Source organism: Scomber japonicus, chromosome 10 (genome assembly GCF_027409825.1).
Source record: "Scomber japonicus isolate fScoJap1 chromosome 10, fScoJap1.pri, whole genome shotgun sequence".
Lineage (NCBI taxonomy): Eukaryota > Metazoa > Chordata > Actinopteri > Scombriformes > Scombridae > Scomber > Scomber japonicus.
This window is the reverse complement of record NC_070587.1, coordinates 34,056,861-34,080,387: the sequence shown is the minus strand read 5'-3', so window position 1 is coordinate 34,080,387 and position 23,527 is coordinate 34,056,861. Positions and strand designations below refer to the sequence as shown.

Genomic DNA, 23,527 nt, shown 5'->3' with positions numbered 1-23,527 from the left:
GCTGTTTTTCTGCTACTCAGGGTCCAGATGGAAGAAGAGGTCTGCCTGGACACAAGGTAGGAACTGTATATATATATATACATATATATATGTATGTGTGTGTATATGTCTATATATGTATATATACATATATGTGTGTATATACACATACACAATTATTAGTTTGTTTTTATTTTATGTCTGTTAATGTACTGTTTACAGTTACTCAACATCACTGTAAATAAAGGCAATCCCTCAATGATTTTCAAGTTTAAATAAAGGCAATGATAATATATCTATTAAACACTTTCTGCAGGGTGGACCTGGACAGCTGGGAGAGACAGGGCCCCCTGGTATTCCAGGTGCTCCTGGTCTTCAGGTGAGTGATCAGACAACATCCCACCTTTTCTAAATGAATGGCATTCCCGAGAATAGTAAATTAACATGAATGATGCCCCCTAAATACCTAATAAAGTCAAAGTCTGGCAGGTTGTAGAGAAGCTCCATTCATGAAAATACATGGAGGGTTCAGCTCGGATCGATAGATAGATTGACTTTATTAATCCGAAGGAAATCAAGGCAGTCAGTCCTACAGTGTGGAGTTATAAAGCTGGATGGCCCTGGGGACAAAGGAACTCTTCAACCTGTCTGTTGAGCATGACAGCGACAAAAGCCTGACGCTGAACATACTCCTCTGTCCAGTTAAAGTGTTCTGCAGGGGGTTGCGGTCACAGTCCATTATTGACAGCAGCTCAGGGTCCTCTTTTCTGTCATCTGTCTGACTGAATTTACAAAGTGACATTGACTACTTGATTGATCAGTCCCCATCGTGGGACTAATAAAGGAATATCTTATCTTTGAACATACACTGAAGTGAAATAACACAACTATATGGAGAGTGTGTTTTAAACATGTCCATGTTGTGTCTGCAGGGAGGCAGAGGGAATCCTGGTGAACGTGGACCAAAAGGGATATCTGGCTATACTGGACCTGAGGTCAGTAAATCACCTCCACAGCCTCATCTTCAACAATCAGAGAATGACTGTGATCATCACTGGTGTTTGCTTTGATCAAATAGCATCAAGTTCCTCTAGCAGGCAGAAGTCGTCAGTTGTTTCCACTTTTTTCCAATTTGGATGTTTCAATACTATATTCTGTTTTCCCTTGTATGAAATAATTAGAAACAATTGTGCTGTAGCCCTGTTCTTCTCCGTCAACGTTACTACTTCCAATAATTTACCTCTTTTTTCTGCCTGTTCCACAGGAACAACAAACAACAAGGAACTTAGAACATCCTGGAAAAAAGATCAGACTTAGAAAATAGACCACTAGAATTTTCTCACTTGTCTCTCGCGGCTTCAGTATCTCCTCCTTCTTCTTCAAGTACAAATCTCACAAGGAATTTTTAAAATATGTTTGATATTTGCAACTGATGTCTCCAGGCATTGAGATGCTCCTTCCTGACTGTAAAAGATAGTGGTGCCAATTGATGGAAAAAACGTTTTTGCTATCTCAGCTCATCTTTAGCTTTGTCCCCTGCTTTAGCTGTATGTAGCATAGTTCTTCCTGTTCTGACTCTGTTGGTTTTCCCACACCAACAGGGTAAACATGGACGACCTGGAGGCAAGGGACAAGTTGGACATCGTGGTCCTAATGGACAGAAGGTGTGTGACATAATTACCTGGGTCTCATCTGTAATTCAGTAAACACTTCACCATGTTAAGAGTAGATAAAGGAAGACCAGATTTAGGGTAAAACTAACAAGTATGTATTTATAATCAGTTAATCTGATGATTACTTCCTCAATTCATTAAGTCAATAAAAGTCTATAAAAAACTCAGAAAATGGTGAAAAATGTGATTGTTGTTTCTGATCTATATTAAGTGTGCTCACTCACAACACAAATTACAGCTGAGGCTGATGGGAATGCCATTGGTTCTGCAGGTATCTGTTCATAGACTAAAGCATTTGATGTAAATGAAAAGTCAGACAATCGCCAGAGTTATTATAATTAATCATTTTGGAAATGTGAAGGTCTGAGCCACATTTCATGACAATCTGTCTTATACTTGTGGGGGAAAAAGCCTCCTGGTGGCGCGAGAAGAAAGGTCCGAGAATCACCAAAGTCAGAGGATTCATTCTATGATGAAAATGACTGTCAAACTAAATTTCAATCTATCAACTGGTTATTGAGATATTTCAGTCAGGACAAAAATTGATGGACTGACAAACCGAACAACAAACATCACCAACCATGAAGCCAATAAGTAAACAAAAATAAACAGGGTTGAGAGAACATTTAAACCATAATGTTGGAAGGTAACATTTTGAGAAAAGTAAAATATGACTTCTTGTTGTTGAAGGGCCAACCAGGAGATCCGGGTGTAAAAGGTAATCCAGGTTCACAAGGACCCAGAGGAATGCCGGTGAGAAGCTGGGAAACCAGATGTGCTTACATGCACAGTATAATTTAAAGTATATATTTCTAAAGTGTAAATTTCTCTGACTGTCAGTGTGTTATCTGTTTCAGGGTCAGGATGGTAGAGACGGTCGTGGATACCCAGGACTCAAAGGTAGCAAGGTAGAGGAGACCTTAATAGCTTCAAAGAAGTGCCTGTCATTTAATGATATCCTCTTTAAGTCTGTCTTCCACATGGAGCTTGGCTAGCAGGTTCCCTTTGCTTCCAGTCTTTATGTTTAGCTAACTAGCCTAAACATGTCTGGGATCTGTCCTTGTACTGAAAGCACTGAGATGAAATCCTTTTATTGATACATTTACTCACATGAATACAAATAGTTTGAGATATTTGAATGATTACATCTTACTTTCTCTTTACAGGGAGATCCTGGTTTTCCTGGTTACCCTGGTCTTCAGGTGAATTCATTTATTTTCACTGATTTTATATCAGACATGCTTGATCAAATCTAAACAAGACCAAAACTGCTGTCAATTTTTCTTGATTTCAGAGTGAGGAAGGCCAAAAGGGAACCAAAGGACATCCGGGACATAAAGGGAACTCAGGTCGACCGGTGAGTCATGACAAACATAACTTTCATCAGTGACTTTCAGTGGTGAAAAGTAACTAAGCACATTTACTCAAATACTGTACTTAAGTACAATTTTGAGGTACTTGTGCTTTACTGCAGTATTTCCATGTGATGCTACTTTCTACTCCACTACATTTATTTAACAGCTTTAGTTACTTTTCAGATGCAGATTTGACACAATGGATAATATAACAAGCTTTTAAAATACAACACGTTGTTAAAGATGAAACCAGTGGTTTCCAACCTTTTTGTCTTTACAAAAAGCAGTGTGTAGTCGGGCGCACATTTCAGATGCCTAGTATTAATAATCTAATGATGTCATATATAATAATATATCACTACTTTTATTGTAATACTTTAACTACATCACTCTTAACACTTATGTAATTTTACTGTAATACCTTATTAAGCTCATAATACTTTTATATTTTATATTCATATATTCTTACATTGCTGTATTGTTACCTTTACTGAAGTAAAGGATCTGGTTATTGAAGGATTTTCCACTACTGCTGACTTTTTATTTCTTCGACTGGCGCAGGGAAACACAGGCAGACCAGGTGAGGGAGGCGGGAAGGGAGACAAAGGAGGACCAGGACACAACGTGAGTGATGGTGGGAAGGAGTATCACCCACCACCTCTCTTAATGCAGCAACAGACAGTCAGTAATGATGTAAGTGTCGCTAAAAGATCAATGTTCAATCATTGTTCTGCTTTTCCTCCATCCAGGGTCGCAAAGGCCCTCCAGGTGAAGGCATGTCTGTAAGTCCACCTGAAAGTCACTTAACCTGCCACCATTAAAGGAAATATCAAAAAATGCACATGATATTTTCATAATTTAATACTTCTTCTATATTGTCAGCAATGTGATCTGATCAAGTACATCAGAGAAAACTGTGGTAAGTGTTAAAGCATTTATTCACTTGGAGAAAAATAATCAATAGTGAAAACAAATAGCTATAACTTTATTTATATTAAGTTAAAACATATTCAATTGCTTCAGTAAGTCTCCAGTGCAAATCTTATTATTTTTCTCCTCCACACAGTATGCTGCGATGGTACGTATCTCCATTTTGTCACTCTGAAAATATGGTAAGTATAGTTTACTCTTTCTATGTTTCATTTCTTTGGTATCATTTAGCTTTTGTTGTTTTTGGACAGAGAGTCAGTTACATAATACTCTCAATTTGTTTGCAGTTAGGCTAGCAGCTCAATCTATCTACACCCAGACTAACCCTAACCCAAAATAATGAAAAACACTTGTGAGTGGACCATATGGTTGTGCAAATGTCTTTGTATCTAACCCTATTCTCGACCCTGCTAGTCAACAATGCATAGCCTGCAGCTTGAAGTTGAGGGCTGCTAGATCATCAGGTCAAGTATCCCTCATATCCTGCTCTTTCACTCTTTATCATAATTGTGCAAATTTTTTGCAGAAAACACACAAACCTGGCAACTCTGCAAAGATCTTAACATTAAAATGACATCATGTTAAAGCAGCTAGATTGTTTGGGATCAGTAAACATATTGGTAGAGACACATCCCTACTGTCCATGCCCAAAACTACACTTATGGCTTGAAGACTGTAGTATTTTATGTGCAGATGATACTATTTTATTTTGTTGCGGTAAAAAAACATTTTTGGATGCAATGGAAAAATAATTGAAAATTGCTCAGGAGTTGGTTTGATTTAAAAGAACTGACTTTAAGTAACACTAAATGTTTTATCTTTGGTCATTGTTTAAAACACTCACAAAGCAAAATCATGATACAGGATGTTAAAAATGAAAGGGTGTCTGAAATTAAATTTAAGTGATAATTAATATGCTGGACGCCACTGTATATATATGATATCATTACATGAATAGCTTCATGTCTTATATTGACATCATGAAAAAGACTCAAATTAGTCGATCTCTTTCCACCACTGACAGCTGTGCCACAGTTTGAAACATGTTTGTCCAGTTTGGGGTTTTATGTGCTCAGTAGTTTTACATTGTTCTCCATCTTTCTCATCATTAACTCTTCCAGATCCGAAGAAGGCATGTCCAGCCTACCCCACTGAACTGGTGTTTGGCCTGGACATGACAGAGGACGTGACCCCTGCTGCTTTCCAGAGGCAGCGCAGTGCCCTCCTCTCTCTACTGGAGGACATTTCCATTGCTGAGAGCAACTGTCCGACAGGCGCCCGTGTGGCCGTGGTGGGATACAACAATGTCACCAAATACCTGATCCGTTTCCAGGACTACCGCCGCAAGGCCCAGCTCATCGACGCTGTGAAGAACATCAGTCTGGAGCGCACATCTAACCGGCGCTATCTGGGAGCTGCCATGCACTTTGTGGGTCGGAATGTCTTCAAACATACCCGTGCAGGAGCATTGATGAGGAAGGTGGCTGTATTTTTCACCAACGGACCATCAGAAGATGCAAACGAAATTGTTACCGCTGTGATGGAATATCGGGGTCTCAACATCATCCCTGCAGTCATCTCACTGAGGAACTCTCCTAATGTTCGTCATGCGATGGAGGTGAGTTTGATTTGTTAGCAGTGCTATGTGTTCTCATAGGAATCGCATCCAAACAAACATGTTGTCACTTCTGCTGTTAAAGTGTTGTTCCACAGTGAGCTCTCACTTCAGAGTAAATCAAATTCAGAGCTGAAACAATAAGTCAAATAATCAACTGACATGAACAGTAATCGTCAACTACTTTGATAATCCTTTAATTGTTTCAGTCACTACAGTCACTCAAGCAAAACAAGCCAAATACTCTTTGGTTCAAACTTCTGAAATGCTTTTTTGGTCACATATTGTTGTAAACTAAGCATCTTTGGGTTTTGGACCATTGGAGAAACAAAACAAGACATTTGAAGACATCACCTGGGAAGTTGTGATGGGCTGTAGCAGCCAATAATGTAATAACAACAATGTACACACGTTGAAAGGTAATTAGTGTCCAAAAAGGGCAGTTTTCAAAGTGTGGTCAGATTCCAGTGCTCTTCTGTTAACCATGGAAGGTTTTCTCTTTTGTAGCTATCGTATAATTTCTTCATAACCTAAATTCGGTGTCTTAGCATTATTGATTATATTCAAAAAACCTGGGTAGGACATGATCTTCCACATCATCCAAACTACCCTAATCAGCTTGCTTTAATTCATTGTCAAACGTGGACTGGTCTTTCTTTGGTATTTTGTCAGAAATCACTCCATATATTTAGATGACCCCTTAGTAATCATTTATGTTTAGATTATGAATTCCATGTAATTTTTATGTGATTTAATGTTTGGAGTAGATCAATGTCATATTTCTTTCTTAGTTTGATTAAGATTTTACTGTTAGTGGTTGATCAAGTCCCTTAAAATGTGTTTTTATCGTCTGTCAATACATTGCCCTCCCCTCCACATTCACTAACACGTCTGTTAGTTGTGTCATCATGGCACATCCAGGGAGACCACTCACACTCGCATTTATGGCCTCATTCTGCCTTCTCTCGGCATCTCGTACCCACTGTTAAAAACCTTGGAGTTATTTTAGATCAGAACTTCACTCTCAAGTCTCTCTCTCGTGTGAACAGGTGGGCTTAATTATGTTTTTTCCCCACTTTTCCAATATCTCCACAATGAGATCGTTTGTTTCTTTTAATGATCTTCAAAGAGCGGTTGGCGTTTTTATCACTTCTCATCTGGATTATTGTAATGCAGTTTTTACATGCCTTGGACAAAACATGACTGCACGGCTTCAAGGTGTACAAAATGCAGCCAAAAGGCTTTTACCCAAATCACAAAGGCCTGATCATATCTTTTAACTCTCTTTCACTGGCTGCCTGTCCATTTCAGAATTGATTTCAAAATTTTACACTTGACCTTTAAGACCCTGAAGGTTATGGCATGAGCTACCTGGCTGAACTTCTAAACCATTGCTCAACAGCCTGTATCTTGAAGGCCCTGTTATCTATTTCCCGGTCCAGACTGAATGCCAAGACCAACAGGGCCTCCCATTTGTCAAGTCATGAACACATTGTAAAAGTTGTCCAAGTAGTTGAGAGAGGGCAAAAATTATCTGATATGCAGGTATTTTCAGGACATCATGAAGCTTTCCGAATTGTCTTCACTTTGAAACACTACACACACTAAAACAATGCTGGTTTTCATTCCTGGAACCTCTTATCTGTGACACTGAGCCATTACTAGACAGATCTCATTTAGTTTTTATATACTCTAACAGTCAACCTCACTGTGCTTCCCACCTATTACACCTCCCCACCTCCACCTTCACCATATCAGTATTGTAGCAACATTTTTCTGGTTTTATAGCCTTCAAACACATTAATGTGTTAATGCCTCCCTTTGTAGTTAAGATTATAGTTACTGTTTGGTGCCAAAAATCTGTCTTCAGCATTAAGAAATAGCAGCGGTGCTTCAAACACCAATATTGAACCTGACAACTAAATCACTATGTAGGATTGTAAATACAAAATTAATGTAGTTTTAAGCCTAAAATGACATGTAAGGAGTTTTCTTACCTAAGATTTCCTAAGAGCCTACTGATACCATTCTCAGCCACTGCAATTCATATATATTTTTTGGCAATGGTATATTGAGGTATGTTGAGTGGTATTTAATGGGAGGTGCTGTTTCATCCCAGGTTGATGACACAGGATACTCCGTCTTCACGGTACTGGGAAGGCCACAGGACCAGGCCGCTGATCTCAGCAAAGTCAAGGACTGTGTAATCTGTTACGGTAAGCTTTGAGCCTCCTGCTTAAATTAACATTTCATATGTGATGATTAAAATGATACATGGAAAATAAGGCTAAGCCCATGTTGATTGTTTGCATGTACAAGAGCAGACATTCAATCCTGTGGTCAGTAAATTGGAAAAAATACCTGCCCATCAGCTGTGCCTTCAGACTCTGTCCTTGAATCTCAAAAACTCTGTTGGTGACAAGGTTTCACTTATTGTTCATAAGTGATATGGAAACTATTGTACCCCAGATTGCACAGCGATGGCTCAAGCACTCTATATTTCTGCAGTAACACCCACGAAAAACCCAGAGTAAGCTGGTTGTGATCCCTGTCCAAGTCCACAAATTTCATGGGCATGGTAGTGTCCTTATAAGAGTGAGGAGCTGTTCTTGTGAGGATTTATACATTACTTCTAAATCCAAAGCTTGATAATCAGCCAAGATTTCCTGGGAATTTTAGTTGTGGGGTACTTTATATTGGAACTAACCCTTCACTGTCATTTCTGGAAGTGAACAATCAACATTTTGATATCATAAATATTTCACAGATCCAGAACCATTTTCCAACCAAAGAATCAGGTTTCTGAATGTTTCCTTCTGTTTCTTCAGACCCCTGCAGACCTGAAGAGGAGTGCTCCTTCATCCAGGAACCAGTGCGGCCTCAGGAAGTGGATCTGGACCTGGTGATGGTGGCTGACAGCTCCAGGCTGATGCAGGCTGATGAGTACGCTAGCACCCAGCAGCTGTTAAGCTCTGTGGTGGAGCAGCTGGTTGTGAGCCCGCAGCCCCGCCGGGCTGATGGGAAAGTTCGAATCGCTGTAGTCCAGAGTGGCACTTGGACTCCCAAGTTGGAGTTTGGCCTGCAGACATACCAGGACCAACAGCGGATGAAAAGGCACCTGATGAAGGACATGCAGCAGCAGGGCGGCTCCTCAGCACTGGGACTGACGCTGAGTTACACTCTGAGGGAGGTGTTCCTGAAGGCCAGCCAGCCCCGCAGGAGGAAGGCAATTCTGACTGTGGTGGGCACCCAGACAGCTTACGAGGACCGGGCCAGACTACAATACATCTCCCAGAAGGCCAAGTGTGAGGGGGTGGCGATGTTCGTGGTGACGGTGGGCGACCGCTATGACCAGACGCAGGTGGAGGAGCTGGCCAGTCAGCCTGTACAGCAGCACCTGATCCATGTTGGGCGACTGATGGCCGACGAGCGGGGCTACGCCCAGCGCTTCTTCAGGGTCTTCCTCTCCGCCCTCAACAGTAAGAACATACTTTCTCAGACAGGAGAGGGATTACAGGTTGTCTTCAACTTTACTACAGTTTTCTGTCTCCAGATTTCATCCAGTTCACAATAATAGTGAACTTAATACAAACATTTGGAGGGGCAGCTGTGGCTCAGGAGGGTTGAAAGCTGGTCACCTACTAGTTAGCGAGTCAGTGATGTGATCCCTGATGTGCCCCAGTGGTTGCACCAGCAGCCATCAGTTTGTGTGTGAATTTAGTTTTAATTATTTAAGATTTATTTGGCGGGGACAGTACACATCAATCAACCTTTTAGTTCACACCGCAGTTTAAATGTGTTAAAGTTAGTCAGCATCTGTAGTCACTCTGGGCTTCTTTTTAATCCAGTGTTTCCAGACTAAAAGTGATGAGAAAGTTGACGATAAAGAATATTAGTGCGTGTTTGTGCGCCGCCATCTTTCCAACCAGCATGAAACCAAACACAATGGATGATAGAGCAGCAGCAACATTATATAAATACAGACCTTCCATCCCTTCATTTTGTTTCTAAGCAACAAGAAACATTTATTTATTCTCCTCTTCTGTTTTCAGAGGGAATGAACTCATATCCTCCTGATTCTGTAAAACGGACCTGCCACCAGCTGCAAGAGCCGACCCCAGGTCTTTTGGCACCAGCCTTCGATCTTAACGGGTAACTCACACTAAATTACAATTTACACAATTACACACAACAGATTAAAACATGTGAGCAAAGTATCTGTTAAACAGGTAATAATTAGACACTTTTGGCCAACAAAGCTAAAAGCTTCAAAACATGGAAATATTTCAATTATTCAGCTTTCATGAAATCCTGCTCTGTGATTCTATACACTCAGGTCAGAGAGAGCAGTTCAGTCTTCACAGGGAAGGTAAAGACGGTGCTGAAGGATTTTATCTTCGGATAAAAGAGGGAATCTGGAAAGCATCAATTTGCTGATTTTTAAGTCAAATGACATTCGGCGCGAATGATATGATTGGCCGAGCGACCTGCCTGTTTTCCCCTTCTGCATTATGTAATCGCGCGCACACCCCCACCCGGAAGAGAGTCTGTTGTAGATCCACGGCATTATAATACATCCATGATCCACGGAGATAGCCGTAAACAGACAGTAGTGACTGACAATCAACGACAAAAGCGGGCCATGGCTTCCACCTCCAGCCGCTCCCACGGGGAAAAAGAAAACCATATCAGAATATTTTATTGTTGTGCGCAAATCCCAGCACAAATCCTGTAGCAACCAAAATATGTTGGTAAATGTTTTTGACAATAAATGTAATAAAAATGTCACCTCTTGAAAAAGAATTCAGCTGTTTAATGAAAGAGAGTGAATATTGGACTTACATTCAGCAGGTGGATAGAACGACTCCAAATGAATGATAATGTTGATCAGTAACTGTTGGATGTGGAAATAAACAGCTGTTTGCATGTCAACTTAAAGCTGATGATGAGCCAGATTTCTCTCTGATGAAAACTAGTAGACCAAGAGAAAAAAGTTTGGGGATTGGAGATGTAACCTTTACGTAATCTGATGACCGTGTTACTGCTGTGTGTTCAGTCTGGGGTCGGCGGAGCTGATGGATGAGGGGACGGAGGAGCAGGAGCAGATTGGAGTAAAGCCCACACAGTTGGACATCATTGAAACTTTGAACACAGAGGATGGACAGAGCTTACTGTCAGTAGCTAACATCACAGGTAACACAAACACACCTCTTTACATACAAAAACACACATGCTGTCACCAGCTGATGATCACAGCTGGTTATATATATATATATATATATATATATATATACACATATTTTATTATGTCTTAGGTACCATGTGTGCCAGTATGGTGGAACTTTGCACATAAACTGTGTGGTTTCAATAAATACAGATGTACAGAACCACACTTATTAAATGTTTCCTAGCAGTTTTTAGTGACCGCTAGTGGTTTTGAATATGTCACATTTGTGGACATGTCTGATTTTCTCTGCTATTAATATAATATAATATAATATAATATAATATAATATAATATAATATGATATATCAGCTAAAAGATGGGTTTATTAACATGTTATTAGCTGACTGGGAGCCAGTGTAAAGACTTGAGAACTGGAGTAATGTGCTCTGATCTCTTTGTTCTGGTTAAAACTGGAGCTGCAGCGTTCTGAATGAGCTGCAGCTGTTTAATGCTTTTTTGTGGGAGTCCAGTCAGAAGACCGTTACAGTAGTCGAGTCTACTTGAGATGAAAGCATGAATCAACTTCTCCTGGTCTGTTTGAGACATAAAACCCTTCACTCTGGATGTTCTTAAGCTGATAGAAGGCTGTTTTGGTGACTGATTTGATGTGACTACTGAAAGTCAAATCTAATTCTATCAGCACACCAAGGTTTCGGACTTGGTCCCTAGTTTTAAGAGAGAGTGACTCAAGATGTTTACTGACAGCAATCCTCTTCTCTTTATTGCCAAAAACAATGACCTCAGTTTTGTCCTGATTTAATTGAAGGACATTTTGTTTCATCCATGTTTTTATTTGCTCTAAAGTCTAAACAGTGACTGCCACCAAAGTTAAGAATGGACAGAAACAGACAGTGGTTGCACAGAAACGGCTGGGTAAACGCCGTAAACCATCTTCTGTGTCCTAAATAGAATTTTATGACTCCAAAGGTGGTGAAAGGATGTGCTTGTATTTTCCTAATACAGTAAACTCCCTCATGTGGTCATTTTAACTGATATATGTCTATAACTTCACTGTTGAGTGTAACACTTCAATCTCTCTGCTGTCTCTATCCAGATGCCAGATGTTTGCTCAAACAAGACGCCGGTAACTGTAAGACCAAATCCATAAAGTGGTTCTTCGACAGCGATTATGGCCAATGCTACCGCTTCTGGTACAGCGGCTGTGGCGGCAACAGCAACCGCTTTGAGACGCGGAATGCTTGTGAGAAGCTTTGTCTGAGGAAGAGTCACTGAGGAGGATGTTGGACACCTTCAGAAAAAAACACCTTTTCCTCTTCACCAGTTTTTTATTTTTAAGTCCACTACTCTTTCTGTTGAATGATTCCTTCTTTCTGACCAAGACCAGAGCTGTAAACTTCTTTCAGGATTTTTATAAAGACATCAGGTGCTATTTTTTAAAAAAAGACTCAGGTCACATGGTTCATCTGGAGTTAATGCAACAAGTGACAATTTCATGTTTTCTTCTGTTTCTGATTAAAATTCATATTTCACATCACATCAAAACTCTGCATTGTCTATCAATATGAAAAACTGTGGATTAATTTTCAAATCCAATCATTAGCCACTCAGAGGGGTTGTCTCCTCACCCTGAGGTCAGTGACTAAGTGATATTGATCCTGTGGAGTCGATGTGGTTTGGTTTTGGGATGCAATTAATTTATTACTGATTAATCTGACAATTATTGTCTCAATTGACTTGATTCATTTTCGGTTGATTTAATGTTGAAAAAATGGTGAAAAATGTGGATCAGTGTTTCCAAAAAGTCCAAGGTGACGCCCTCAAATGTTTAATTTTGTCCACAATACAAAAATATTCTGTTTACTGTGACAGAGGACTACACAATCGAAAATATAAACATTTAAAGAACGTATATAATTATTTTTGGACTATGTTCGGGATTATATCTCATGGTACTGAACCCTGTTTCAGTACCAGTACATTATTACATTTTCTCAATTAATTGATCAGTTGTTTGGTTTATAAAATGGTAAAAATGTGGATTACTGTTGCCCAAAGCCACGTCTCGCTAGTGTACTTGAATGCTTTGACTCGTCCACAACCCGGACATATTCAATTAATTATCACAGATGACTAAAGAATCCAAAAAAATTTCACATTTGAAAATTTTGACTTTTTTCTCTCAAAAATGGCTTCAATTGGGAGTGTCCTGGTAGCCAAGTGGTTAATGCACATGTAACATAACTGCAACATCCCCCATTTGATTCTAGCCAGACCTTTTTTTGACATACTCATCTCTCGCCCCTCCTCTCCTTTTTGCCACTTCACTATCATCAGTTCAACAAAGGCAAAAATAAAATCAATGAATCTATAATTGAAGCTCAACTTTACAATCAAGCATCAATAAGATGTAAGTTTATTGCAAATTTGCAGTCCCTGTGCAGGGGGAAAAAAGCAATACAAAAAAGCAGACTGAACAACATTGAAGCACAAGTATCATGGCTGTGTTGATGGTTTGAATTGTGATTGATTGTTAATCCCCCCCCCCCCAACTTAATGTTTGGTAGCACATCCTGTGGAAAAAAATGAAATCAATCACTTCCTGTAACCATCAGCGAGTTTCATACACCTCTCTACTGGAATTATGGACTGCTTTTCTTTCGGAAACTGCTCCAGGTCTTTCAGATTTGAAGTATGCCTTCCCCCAGCTGCTGTTTTGAGATGTCTCCACAGGTGTTCTTTGGGATTCAGATATTCTCATTGCTGGCCATTCAGAACTCTCCAGCACTTGTCTTTAACCATTTCTGAGTGCTTTCTGATGTCTGTTTTGGGTCATTGTCCTGCTGGAAGTCCCTTTACCTCTGACCTCTGGTAGACACAGCTTTCTGACACTAGGCACTACATTGTGCAAAAATGTTTGGTAGTCATCTGATTTCATGATGCCATTCACACAGTCAAGGCATTCAGTGCCAGAAGCAGCAAAACAACCCCAAAACATCTGTGAATACCCACCTTGTTTGACCAAAGGGACCTAAACAGTGACACAATGACTATATTGGACTGTAGTCATCTGGGGACAGTGCTAGATATATCTGTGTGTCATCTGCATAACTGTGATAGTCTACATTAGAGTTCTGCAGAATTTGACCCAAGGGCAGCATATATAGACTGAACAGAAGGGGTCCAAGAACTAACCCCTGAGGAACTCCACATGTCATAGCCACTCGTTCAGATTCATAACTTCCAATGGTCACAAAATAACTCCTCTCTTCCAAGTAGGACCTGAACCAGTCTAGGACTGTTCCGCTGAGTCCTGCCCAAGTTTCCAACCTGTTCAGCAGTATACTGTGATCCACAGTGTCAAACGCAGCACTGAGATCCAACAGGACCAGAACTGACACCTTGCCTGAGTCAGTGTTCAACCTTATGTAATTTAACACTCTAATAAGAGCTGTTTCTGTACTGTGGTTAGGTCGGAAGCCTGATTGAAATTTGTCAAAAAGGCCACTGGAGTTCAAGAAATTACTGAGTTGATTAAAAACCACTTTCTCAACGATCTTGGCTATAAAAGGAAGATTTGAGATAGGTCTGTAGTTGGTTAACATGGAAGCATCCAGCGTTCTCTTTTTTAAGAGTGGCTTAACCTTCCTGTCGTGCTCCCGGGTCAAATTGACCCATCTGTTTTGACTGTTCCTTCTTTCCTTCCTTCCTTACATCTGTTCTTCCTCTCTCCTCTCTTTCTTTCCTTCTGCTCTCTTTCCTCTTTCCTCCTTCCTTCTGTCCTTCCTCCATCCCCCTTTTCTTCCTTCTGTCGGATCCTTCCTTCCTTCCTTCCTTCTTTCCTTTACTCCCTTCCTTCTTCCTCCCTTCCTTCCTCCCTGCCTTGTTTCCTTTACTCCCTTCCCTCCTTCCTTCCTCCCTCCCTCCTTTCCTCCCTTCCTTCCTTGACTCGAACACAACAGGAGGGTTAATGGCAGCTACTTTTAGGAGTTTAGGAAACACACCTGATTTAAGTGAGCTATTTATTACTTGTCGCAAATCTGTTTGGACAGAGTTCACAATAGTTTTAAAGAAATCTGATGGCATTGTGTCAAGACAGCATGTTGATGGTTTTAGATGCTGCACTGTTTCCTCTATGGTTTTTTGGTCAACTGTTTCTGACATCGCAGTTGAGTTATTCCTGGGAGGTCTGAGGGATTGCATAATTTTATTGTTTTGTTGATTTGTGTTGATATTTAACCTTATGGACTGGACTTTTTCACTGAAAAAGCAAATTCATTACATTTTTCTGTGGAAAGGAGTTCTGGAGCTATCTGTTTAGGGGGGGTTGTAAGCTTATCAACCGTAGCAAACAGAGTACGAGTGTTGTTGGTGTTCTTATTAATAATTTCATAAAAGTGTTGCTGTCTAGCTTTGAGTAACTCATATTTAAAATTACAAAGACTTTGTTTGTAGAGGTCAAGGTGAATTTGAAGTTTAGTTTTTCTCCACTTACGCTCTACTTTCCTGCATTCTGTTTTTAAAGTCTTTACCATCATAGTGTTCCTCCATGGTGTTTTCTTTCTGCTCAAGGTCGTCTTAGTTTTAATAGGAGCAACAGCATCCATGACATTTGAGATTTTCCAGTTAAATTTATCCAGGAGTTCATCAACTGACTCTGCACTCACAGTTGGTGACATAGCTATAGCCTCCATAAACTTTGCACTGGTATTCTCATGTATGTACCTTCTCCTAACAGACACAGAGGTTAACTGAACATTTGAAATGATCTGTAAGTCAAAGAACACACCAGATCCAGAGTGTGGCCTCGAGTGTGTGTGGGCCCTTTCACATGTTGCAAGAGGACAAAAGCGTCAAGTAGAGCAGAGAGTTCTTTGGCATTACTGTCCATGTTATTGTCTACATGAATGTTAAAATCCCCTGTTATGATAAAAAAGTTGTAGTCAGTGCAGATAACTGACAGCAGTTCAGCAAACTCATCAATGAATTTTCTTGAGTATCTTGGAGGTCTATAAATGATTAAAAAAAGAACTTTTGGATCACCTTTTAATAAAAAACAGAGATGTTCAAAAGAGCTAAAATCACCTAATGTAATTTCCTTGCACTGAAATACAGATTTAAAGAAGGCAGCAACTCCCCCGCCTTTCTTAACAGTTCGACACTTGTTCATAAAACTAAAATTTGTTGGTGCTGCCTCATTGAGAATAGCACAACAGCTACATTCAGTCAGCCATGTTTCACTAAGAAGTAAAAAATCATAATGACGTCATTAACTAGCAGTGATTTGTTGGCTAGCGATCTGATATTGAGTAGAGCTAACCTTGTGGAGATAACAGGAGACACTGGTATATTTTGAGGTTGACATGCTATACTAATAAATTAGCAGATTTAATTGAACTCTTGTTATTTCTCACCAGTTTAACCATTCTTCTGTTACCTGTCATCACAGGGATTGAGAAAGCTACCTGAACTCCATAGGGCCCTGACTTTTCCTGGGGGAGAACATTATTGGTATCAGTATTGCAGCCTGGACCCGGCACATATCAGTCAGACTGTTTTTTGGGTGATGGTGTTTTAAAGCGTCGTGGAATGCTTGTTTTTTTTTTGGAGTTTTTTGGGTGATGGTGTTTTCCAGCGTGGTGGAATGGGAGGGGCTTGACGATGAGGGAGGTTGAGGGGAGAAAAATGGGATTTGGGCGAGGTGTGAGTTGGATTCCAACATTGACAAGGTCATTCATCCTGTCGGTGAAATCCAGAAGTGGGGAATCCTGACTGAGTGGAGAGAATGAAAAGCTGGATGGGGTCCTGGTGGGTGAAAGTTGGGAGTCTCCTGGTGGGGCTGGGGGAGACTCCACTTGTCGGGTTGTTGGGGCTGGGGGAGACTCCACTTGTTGGGTTGTTGGGGCTGGGGGAGACTCCTCCTGTTGGGTTGTTGGGGCTGGGGGAGACGCCTCCTGTTGGGTTGTTGGGGCTGGGGGAGACTCCACTTGTTGGGTTGTTGGGGCTGGGGGAGACTCCACTTGTTGGGTTGTTGGGGCAAGGGGAAACTCCTCCTGTTGGGCTGTTGGGGCTGGGGGAGACTTCTTGTGTTGGGGTAAGAATGATGACATTAAAGCCTCTCTCTGGGTGTGCTGACTTTCATGGTCAGTCCTTATCTCAGGCGGTAGCAATTCTTCTCCAGAACGCTGTCTTATGTGTTGTTTTGGATTGTCTTGTCCTTGGCAGGGACTGCTGGTGACTGACGCACAAAATAAAAAATGTTGTAGCTTAACAGCTGTACTCCTGACTTGTTAAGGCAAAATCCATCTGCCTTAAAGAGGTGTCTGTGTTCCCAAAAAATGTTGAAATTGTCAATAAAATTCTTTGAGCCATCTGTTGAGCATCATCAGCCTGCTGAATCTCTCGTCTCCTTGCCGAACTGTTGGTAGAGGTCCACTGATAAACACCTCAGTATTCAGACATCAAACTTTGTTCAGCAGATCATTAAAATCCCGTTTCAATACCTCTGATTGTTGCTTGATAACATCAAGTGCTCCTGTGTGTATGACGAGAGATTTGACTGTCGGATGCTCAGCAGTGATTTCCAGAATTTTCTCTGCGATATCGGACACCATGTCGTTGGTAAAACAGAGTACTTTGGTGTTTTTGTTGAAAAAAGTGTTTTATCTTATTCACAGCTCCGTCACCCACTATCAGCGTTTGAGGCCCATTGGTTAGCTCTTTCTGCGGCCTTTTAGTTTTTGATTTAGCCACATACCTTTCTCTGGTGCTGGAAGATGACCTGTGGCAGTGCAGTGCAGGCCACTCAGTTTCATCACGAGTCTCCGGGTGCTGGGTTCTGCCTGTTAACCATCTTCCCATATCTAAAGGAAGCGATGATTTATTCTTTGGCTTTGCACTAAGAGAGTTCCAGGGAGGACTATTTAATATTAGCACTTAGCACTGTACAGAAATCACCTGAGAAGCTATTTAGTCACAGACGTTAACAGCTAGCATGCTAACATTAGCGCTGGCCGCTAATGTTAGCATTCAAAGTAAACACACAACTTCCGCCTCCATACATTAATATTTCATCTTTCTCTCACATCACAACACTGTCTTAGACAACTTATTGATTATTTCTGTCATTCAACAATACATACCTGTGTAGAAATTAATACATATACAACACATCAGTGACGTTTCAATATTTTTGCGGCATACTAGTTGTCTTAACCTCTGACTTCTTCTGTGGCTGGAAGAACAGTCACTGCATGTAAGATGCTACACTGGAGAGTGTCCGCGCCCTCTTGTGGTCATTCTCCTGTAATTACACAGACTTAGTTTTAACTGACTGCCAAAGGAACAGATTGATAAATAATCATGTTGTTTAAGTGATTTGAGTTTTGGAATGGGTATAAAATGGGTATTTTGTGTCAGTGTCTTCAGTGTTACTCTAAACATTCTGTAGAAAACCTAAAACTTTATTAACCAGTCTGTGGAAAACCTAAAAGGGCCACATGTAAAATTGCTAATAAATGCAATGAACAAAACCAGTTCTGTATTAGTTTTCCTTCTTCCCTCTTTGGCCTGGTCTTGAACTTTGATTGATTTTTCATCCCTTCCCCTTTCTCCTACTTTCTTAGGTGCTTCAGCATGATTTATGTCATTAACTGTTTTCGGATATCATATGACTTTATAATATATTTGAAGTTACTAGAAATGTTCTGTGTCCCAATAGTTTGTTTCTCAGCATCAGTTTTTTACGCATATTGATATGATGCATTTCTACCCTCCCATTAGTACAGTGATAAAATACCACGAGCCCACTCTGATATAAAACTTGTAATTTACCTCAGGCTAAAGTCTATTCTGATAAATACATTGCAGGATAAAACAGAAAAACACACTGAAGGAATAGAAGGACTATATATATTATATTGTTAATGTACACACACAGTCCTCCACCTTTTTTGTCAGCACGGTAAGATGTTAGCCTGTCCAGCTGGGTTGCCAAGTTTCAGTAGTTCTCAGTAGTTTTCAGTAGTTGCAACTGTAAGTAATCCAACTTATTGTTCACGGAGCGAGTAAGATTGATGGGATGGTGGGCCTGTTTGGGTTAGCCTTCTTCTGTGATCAAAAGCTCACAGTCTTCCACAGTTCTTTCAAGATTTGTGCTTACAGTAGTCCCAGCAGCAGGTGACTGTATCAGTGTTGTTTGGCATCATGCTAATATTTACGATAAAAGACACCGCTGCCTCATCTATCTATCTATCTATCTAACTATCTATCTATCTATCTATCTATCTATCTATCTATCTATCTATCTATCTATCGTTGATTTTTTCATTTGACCTTCCTTTCCTTTTCCCCGTCCTCGATGGATACAAAAAAGAATTTGGCAACATTTATCTTGCAAAATGCCGTCAAGCTTTCCATACTAATGAAAGTTTTTATGTCATTTCTTCAGAATTCACTCAGGCAGCTTTTCTCCCCCTCTCTAATCCTTCCTTCCTTCCTCCCCCTCTCTGGGGCCAATACACATATTACACTGATTTCTACAGAAATCTACAAACTGAAGGAGAACTCCTTCCAACATAAACTCCCACAACTTGATAAATCCCTTTTGTCACTGCTCAGTGTGAGCAATGCCTAAACATGTGTTTTAGCTCTTAAACCAGAACACAGTTGAACATGGAAGGAGTCTTTAAAGATTTGGTTTTGGGTACTTTTGCCTTTATTGGACATTAGTTGGCAACGATGCCAACAGGAAACAAGGGGTGAGAGAAATGGTTATTGATAGAGATTTGAATTATGCAGCCCATACATCAATGGAGAGAGTAGACAGGAGTCCAGGATGTCTTGTATTGAAAAGGTTTATTTACTTGATCAAGGAGAAGTGAACAAATGATCAGTACACGTTATGTTCTGATGTTTCCTTCAATTCTGAAGTTTCTCTCCTCCGGGGATAGACTTTAAACCACACAGATAATGCCCAAGGTCGAGCCATGCCTAAATATGGGCAGATCCAACACATCTACAATATACAGAATTTAATCTACTGGTCTATAGACAAAGCATTGCGTAGACCTCACTCAGGACCTTTGTCCTCCATCCAACACTATATCAAACTTCTGACTCCATTTGCCTCTACCCCATTCAGGGAAAACAGTCAAACACATATCTGACTTCAGCTGCTATAGCAACACTATCACAATGCCTCCTGTTTTCCCCAAAAGGAGCAGACTCACTGCTCACCACTATCTCAAGGGGAGACAGTGTCTAAACATATCATTTGGTGAGGCAAATCGCAAAGCCTAGTTTGACCTAGTGCATATTAATGATGGAAAATTCCCTAACAGTTATGACACGCAACAATGGTCCCTTGCCAGACTCCAACCAGGGCTGCTGCGGAGAAGTAGCATGGGCAGTAACCACTTCCGAGGTGCTTCAAGAAACTAGAACTTTATTACACATTTACAATTACTCAGAATTTAGAGGGAGCAAATATAGTCTATATTTGTTTTAGAAGCTGTGATCAAAAGCTGTAGTGATTTTTTATTGATTAATCTGTAGACAGAAAATTCTTATAATTGAAATTGTTCAAAAAATCGAATCATTACTTTGTCTCAGCAACTTAAATGTGAGCAATTGACATTTAGACAGAAACAGAGAGGGAAATCCTGGCTTTCAACTCCTTATTCTCAGCAGAGATTTAAAAAAAGGCAGATTAATTAAAAATAACTGTAAGGGAGATGAATATGGGATGATTGTGACCCAAGCAGCTGGAACGTCTCTTGCCTGGCAAACTGGGAATCCACATTTGCAAATGTTATTGTAATAAAACTCTGGAAGACAACCTGCTCTCAGTGAATATATCTTTAAATTTTCATGACACAAGTATTTCCATGTGATGCTACTTTCTACATCTCAGAGGGAAATGTTGTACTTTCTACTCCACTACATTTATTTAACAGCTTTAGTTACTTTTCAGATGAAGATTTGACTCAATGGATAATATAACAAGCTTTTAAAATACAACACATTGTTAAAGATGAAACCAGTGGTTTCCGACCTTTTTGTCTTTTGACGTCTTACAAAAAACATTTCAGATGTCTAGTATTAATAATCTAATGATGTCATATATAATAATATATCAGTCAGAGGGACCAAACCACTACTTTTACTGTTATACAAACTTATGCAAACTTAGTGATGGATTTCAGACAGCAAGTGCAATCCAATCCTCAGGTTGAATATAGTTAAGTTAATTAAATGAACTAAAATATCATTACATTACTCGTTTGTGAAAAGATTAAATCTTTTTTTTAAATCCTCTTAGAGCCAGAAACAACTCTGATTATCAGATTTCCTCTCAAATACAAGTTAAATGCCAACTCTGATTCTCTCTCACTGACACACACAAAAAAGGAAAAAGAAAAGTTTTACAGTGATAAAGGTATCTATCATTTCTGCAGGCTCTGCCTCCTCTTCCTCCTCCTCCTCCTCCTCCTCCTGCATCTTAAGCTGCCTAAATGACGAAGGGACTCAGATGCAGACGGAGCAGATGCAGTGCAGCAGATGTGTAAGTGACTTTGAATGATTCTTTACTTTCTTGGTCTATTCTGTACACTTATATTTTTTCCGGTCTGTCCACCACGAAGAGGAATCTTTCCTCTGAGATTTCTTACATTTTTTCATTTTCAAAGGGAGTCTGTCTTTATTTGAATTAAGAGTTTAAGGACAAAGGATGTTATATTGTTGTACATGTCCTGTGGCAGGTTTGTGAGTTGTAATATTAGGCTTTAAAGATAAAACGGACTACTTTGAACTGATGGAAATAGCAACATGTTCATAACAGTTCAATCTTTTTTATGGGATGAACTTTAACTCAGCAGTCACCTTCACATCTGCAGATGACTTCTTATTAATTTATTTCACACACATTAGTGCTGGAGCCAAACTGATCATTTCCCTCTTTTTACCAGCTGCTCTTCATCTGTTCCCCATCGTTTTGTGGTGTGTGACTGAAATGACATTTATAGAATTACTAACGTATACGTCATGTCGATGTTTTCTAAGAGATGGGGTTGCTTTCTGTAGCTGGAGCTGTTCTGCACTCAGGTTATCACACTTTCAAACAGCTGTGAAAATCAGTTTACTAAACTTATGTAGTTAAATACAGTTTTGAGATTCTTAATTCTACTTTATCTGATGCAACTTTGTTGTGAAATGTTGAAGCATTTAGTGAAATATTGTGACAATAGTCCGACTCAGGTTCAGGTTTATTTATTTCTCCACAGGGACAATGTACATCATTATACATTTTCAGAGAACTAAAAACGTAAATGTACCCAATTGCAGCCAAGGGCTGATTTTCATAATTCCTAACATTAACTACATTACACATAATAAATACGATGCAATTACAATAAATATTCACAACAGTCATAGCGTCACAGCGACACATTAAAATAGTATTGTACACTTCATGTTGCTTTGGTACATTGTGCTTGTTTAAGCTTTATACTGTTTCTAAGTGCAGCTGAGTGGTGATCAGAGGGGAAAGGGGACTGCTTGGTGTGTAGATGGAGTGTGAGATTGCAGCAATGCAGAATCCGGTACATACTGTAGGTGTTATTGTGGTTTTGATTGATCATAATGAATGACAGTGGTAGATATATGGACATTTAAGGGGTTAAAGTGTTGTAGTTCTGATTTCCAAGTGCTGTCAGTTACGTAGTAAAGTACACGATAAAAGAAAAAGGTATAGTGACAGAAAGGAGAAAAGTAATAATTATAATAAAATAAAATAAATAAAGAATAATAAGTAAGATAAAAAAAAATTAAAAAACTCTGTGCAAGTCCCAGAGCTGCGGAGAGCAAGCAGCAGGTGAGCCAGCTGTTAGTCAATGCCCACACAGCAGATATCAAAGCTACTATCAGTGTTCAAGTCTAATAAACTAAGCAATCATTTTTCATTTTCTGAGACCTGACTTGTTAAAAACCATGATTGAATCAGTATTTCTAGACATAAGTTGAGGCTTTTTGTTCATCTAGTGGCCATCGGTGGCACGTTAAAGGTGTAATGTGTAAGAATTGGCCACCTAATAGAAACAAACCAGGTTTTTAATGTGGTTTTCATGTGTTCATGTTTAAAACAAAGTGTACTGCTGAATGTCCTACTTTTTAATTTACTCTTTAATTTATTTATATTTGTGAGTCTACTGTTTGCTGTAGATCTTATTGTGTTTTTTGGACTGTTAACAAACTTTACAACTTTACAAAATTGCGATTTCAAAGCAAAAACAGTAGTGGAAATGTTAAAGCACTCAATCACAAGAAAAGGCCACCAATAGACATTCTTCACTCATTTGGTTCTTTAATTAGCAGGACATGCTTATAGTTTATTATTGGTTTTCTTTTTCCTACCTATATTAATTGATAATAATTATTATTTATCTCATTTTACATGTTCAAAATGAATCTAAATCTAATGGAAAGGGTTTAACAGGCTTCTTTACTTTGAATTTTTTTATGGACATATTTATTTTATAACTTATTTGCATTATTGTAGGGTTTAATTGTTAACTGTTTTGTGTTGTTTATATGTCCCATGCTTTGCACTTACTCATTCATTCATGTATAAATAACAATCATGTACGGTGGCTGAGAAGGGTCATTGGAATCGCAAAGTTCATCACAATGCAAATGTTGTGGGATTTTTTTTGTAAAGAGAGGACTCAACAACAAAGACAGAGATCTTAACAGGCAGGTGAAAATATAGTTTTTTATAAAATTGTTTATTAAT

General features: G+C 39.5%; 1 protein-coding gene and 1 long non-coding RNA gene across 2 annotated transcripts in view; both read left to right on the top strand.

The window, feature by feature from the left end:
- The first annotated feature begins 2,816 nt into the window (after positions 1–2,816).
- Positions 2,817–3,632, top strand: LOC128366631 (uncharacterized). The gene is made up of 3 exons (XR_008321871.1): positions 2,817–2,854; positions 2,947–3,009; positions 3,569–3,632. It is a non-coding gene; the product is annotated as an uncharacterized LOC128366631 (long non-coding RNA).
- A 4,400-nt stretch (positions 3,633–8,032) lies between these two features.
- LOC128366936 (collagen alpha-6(VI) chain-like) overlaps positions 8,033–23,527 on the top strand; it is a 54,487-nt gene continuing 38,992 nt past the window's right edge. Inside the window, exons 1-5 of the mRNA XM_053327698.1 lie at positions 8,033–8,082; positions 8,391–9,031; positions 9,605–9,704; positions 10,609–10,745; positions 11,834–11,980. Coding sequence (XP_053183673.1) covers positions 8,033–8,082; positions 8,391–9,031; positions 9,605–9,704; positions 10,609–10,745; positions 11,834–11,980 — 1,075 coding nt within the window. The remainder of the gene's footprint in view (positions 8,083–8,390; positions 9,032–9,604; positions 9,705–10,608; positions 10,746–11,833; positions 11,981–23,527) is intronic.